The sequence below is a fragment of the Centroberyx affinis genome, unplaced genomic scaffold, assembly GCF_046629955.1.
Source record: "Centroberyx affinis isolate AG114_WGS23_722 - 3 ecotype Tasmania unplaced genomic scaffold, CSIRO-AGI_Caff_v1 ptg005062l_1, whole genome shotgun sequence".
Lineage (NCBI taxonomy): Eukaryota > Metazoa > Chordata > Actinopteri > Beryciformes > Berycidae > Centroberyx > Centroberyx affinis.
Window position 1 is genome coordinate 126,989 of NW_027282497.1, and position 2,192 is coordinate 129,180.

Below are 2,192 nucleotides of genomic sequence, written 5' to 3' on the forward strand. Positions count from 1 at the left end.
CTTCATAAACAACTTCTTGGCAACGCTATTGGAAACAATGGAATGGAATGTGTGTGTGTGTGTGTGTGTGTGTGTGTGTGTGTGTGTGTGTGTGTGTGTGTGTGTGTGTGGGCGGGTGGTGGGTGTTGTCACATAAAAGCCATTTCACATTTCTAATTTGGTGATATGGAGGATCGATGTTTGCAAATGGAGCTGAAGATAAAGATATTAATTGAGCATTAGGCTGTCGAACAAAAAGAAACTTTACACGTTGTCTTCATAAGAGCTGAAGTAGTCAAGTGTTTGGGTGGGGACCAGTCTCTTTTTTTTCACTGCATGCTCTGAACTGCTTGTTATAAAATAACAGCACCCTTCCTTATATAGCTACCAGCAGTACTAGCAGAAATAGAGGAGGTCTCAATAGATGCTATACTTTTTGATCCCAAAAAGACAGCACATCTCATTTTGTTCTTTTTCTTCTATTTTTTCTTATAGTCTCTTTTATATAGTCATGTAGCTTTCCATTCACATCCCACTGTAACCACATAAATCAGAAATATGTTCAGACAAGGCTAAAACTTCATTTGCTTTTAAAAGTATTTCTTCAGTTGTCAACAAACTTACTATAGTGTTACAGGTGATTTCTTGTCAACGTGAGATAAACTTTATTTCATCAAAAATAATCAAGAGCCAGGAAGAAAATCAGCTTTCATTTTGATAAAAATATATTTTATTTTAAACTTTTGCATTCATGCTCCAAAAAGTCATAAACTCTAAACAAATGCACTGCATTTTTGAAAGGCTCAAATTTCTCACTCAAGTATAAATAGTCTCTTTGGTTCCGTTATTTTATCCAGCAAGTGTGTTTGTGTGTGTGTGTGTGTGTGCGTGTGTGTCTGTGCGCGCGCGCTCTGTTAAACCAGCTTTGATTCTTCCCTGAGAAAGTCTATGAGGATTTTCAGGTTGCTGATCATTCACTGGTCTTCAATCAGCGTCTCATTCGCAGGGAGCCCAGCCCTCGCATTTTTAAACAGTCTTTGCCATCCTTTATCTGGAAAAAAGAAATGGAAATCAATTAGTCATACAAAATGACAGATTCAGCATTTTTATAATTTTTTATTTAAGCATATTTAATTTATCTGCCCCAGACTTCAACAGATTTCTTTTCTAGGCAATGACAGCATATCTAATAAATCATTTCAAGATAATTTATACAAATTACTACCCATTGACAAGCGCATCGTTATATTTTTAAGGTAACAAGGAACCATGAGCTAGCTCACTAGTATTTGATGTATCACATTCCAAAAGGATGCTGAGTTATGCTGTATGTTATTGCGTTACGTTGTGCACTATAGTAGTGTGAACTTCTTAGTAAAGAGGTTATAGCGATAACCATCTACAGCTGTGTGAGGAAGGCGTGCGTCATGAGAGACAGTGCGTAAAAGTGCTTTTTACGCACACACACGCAAGACAAAATAATAGAGTACAATAACAATGGGTATGACTAAAAGGTAAACAGATACTGCACGAGACACTACACCCCTATAAAACATGATCAAAACCAACAAATAGTGTCTGGTCTCAGAGATGATTGGCCTATTTCATGCCAATAACCAGCCACTGCGTCATATTTAGCATATTTGAATACATCAATTGTATTTAAGCTGCACTGGGGCTTTGGGCTGTTTGGTTGAATATATGATCTAAATAGCAGTAATTACCCCTTTCCTCTGGTTGCTCAAACAGAAGGTGCAGATGGTCCGCGGCTGCTTTGCGCCGCTCTCTCCTTGCGCATAGACAGCACCGAGACACGGCTGTCCATCACCGCTGCCGCCGTCTCCCAGAAGAAGCACGTTGGCCAAGTGGGAAATGTAGCTGGACGCCAAGCGAAGAGTTTCGATCTTCGACAGCTTTCTGTCCACCGGCTCGGTGGGAATCAGAGTCCGAAGTGCCGTGAAAGCAGTGTTGACACTTTGGGTCCGGTCTCTCTCCCGGGCATTAGCTGCGTTTCTCTGTTTTATAATCACAACGTTGCTTCCTTCCGATTTTCGTGAAAGCCTTCGTCGTTTTTCGGTGGTCGAACAAACTCCGTAACTTTGATCCGAGCTGCCGTCGCTCTCGCTGCGGTTTTCATCATCCTCGGACATCATGCTGAGGTCCGAGTAGATCAAGTGCGTCGCCATAGGCCGCAGCATGGCGAAAGTCATCAT

The 2,192-nt window shown here is 40.9% G+C and overlaps 1 protein-coding gene across 1 annotated transcript; it reads right to left on the reverse strand.

Moving 5' to 3' along the window:
* Positions 1-877: 877 nt before the first annotated feature.
* On the reverse strand, positions 878-2,192 carry tcf15 (transcription factor 15). The gene is made up of 2 exons (XM_071545895.1): positions 1,704-2,192; positions 878-1,030 (listed from the first exon to the last, which is right to left on the reverse strand). The coding sequence occupies exons 1-2, from the start codon at positions 2,190-2,192 to the stop codon at positions 968-970; spliced, it is 552 nt and encodes a 183-aa protein (XP_071401996.1). The 3' UTR covers positions 878-967.

Coding starts and splice junctions, on each gene's coding strand:
- tcf15 (XM_071545895.1), bottom strand. CDS start 2,192: ATGATGACTTTCGCCATGCTGCGGCCTATGGCGACGCACTTGATCTAC. Junction 1,031..1,703: donor TGAGCAACCAGAGGAAAGGG/GTAATTACTGCT, acceptor TCTTTTTTCCAG/ATAAAGGATGGCAAAGACTG.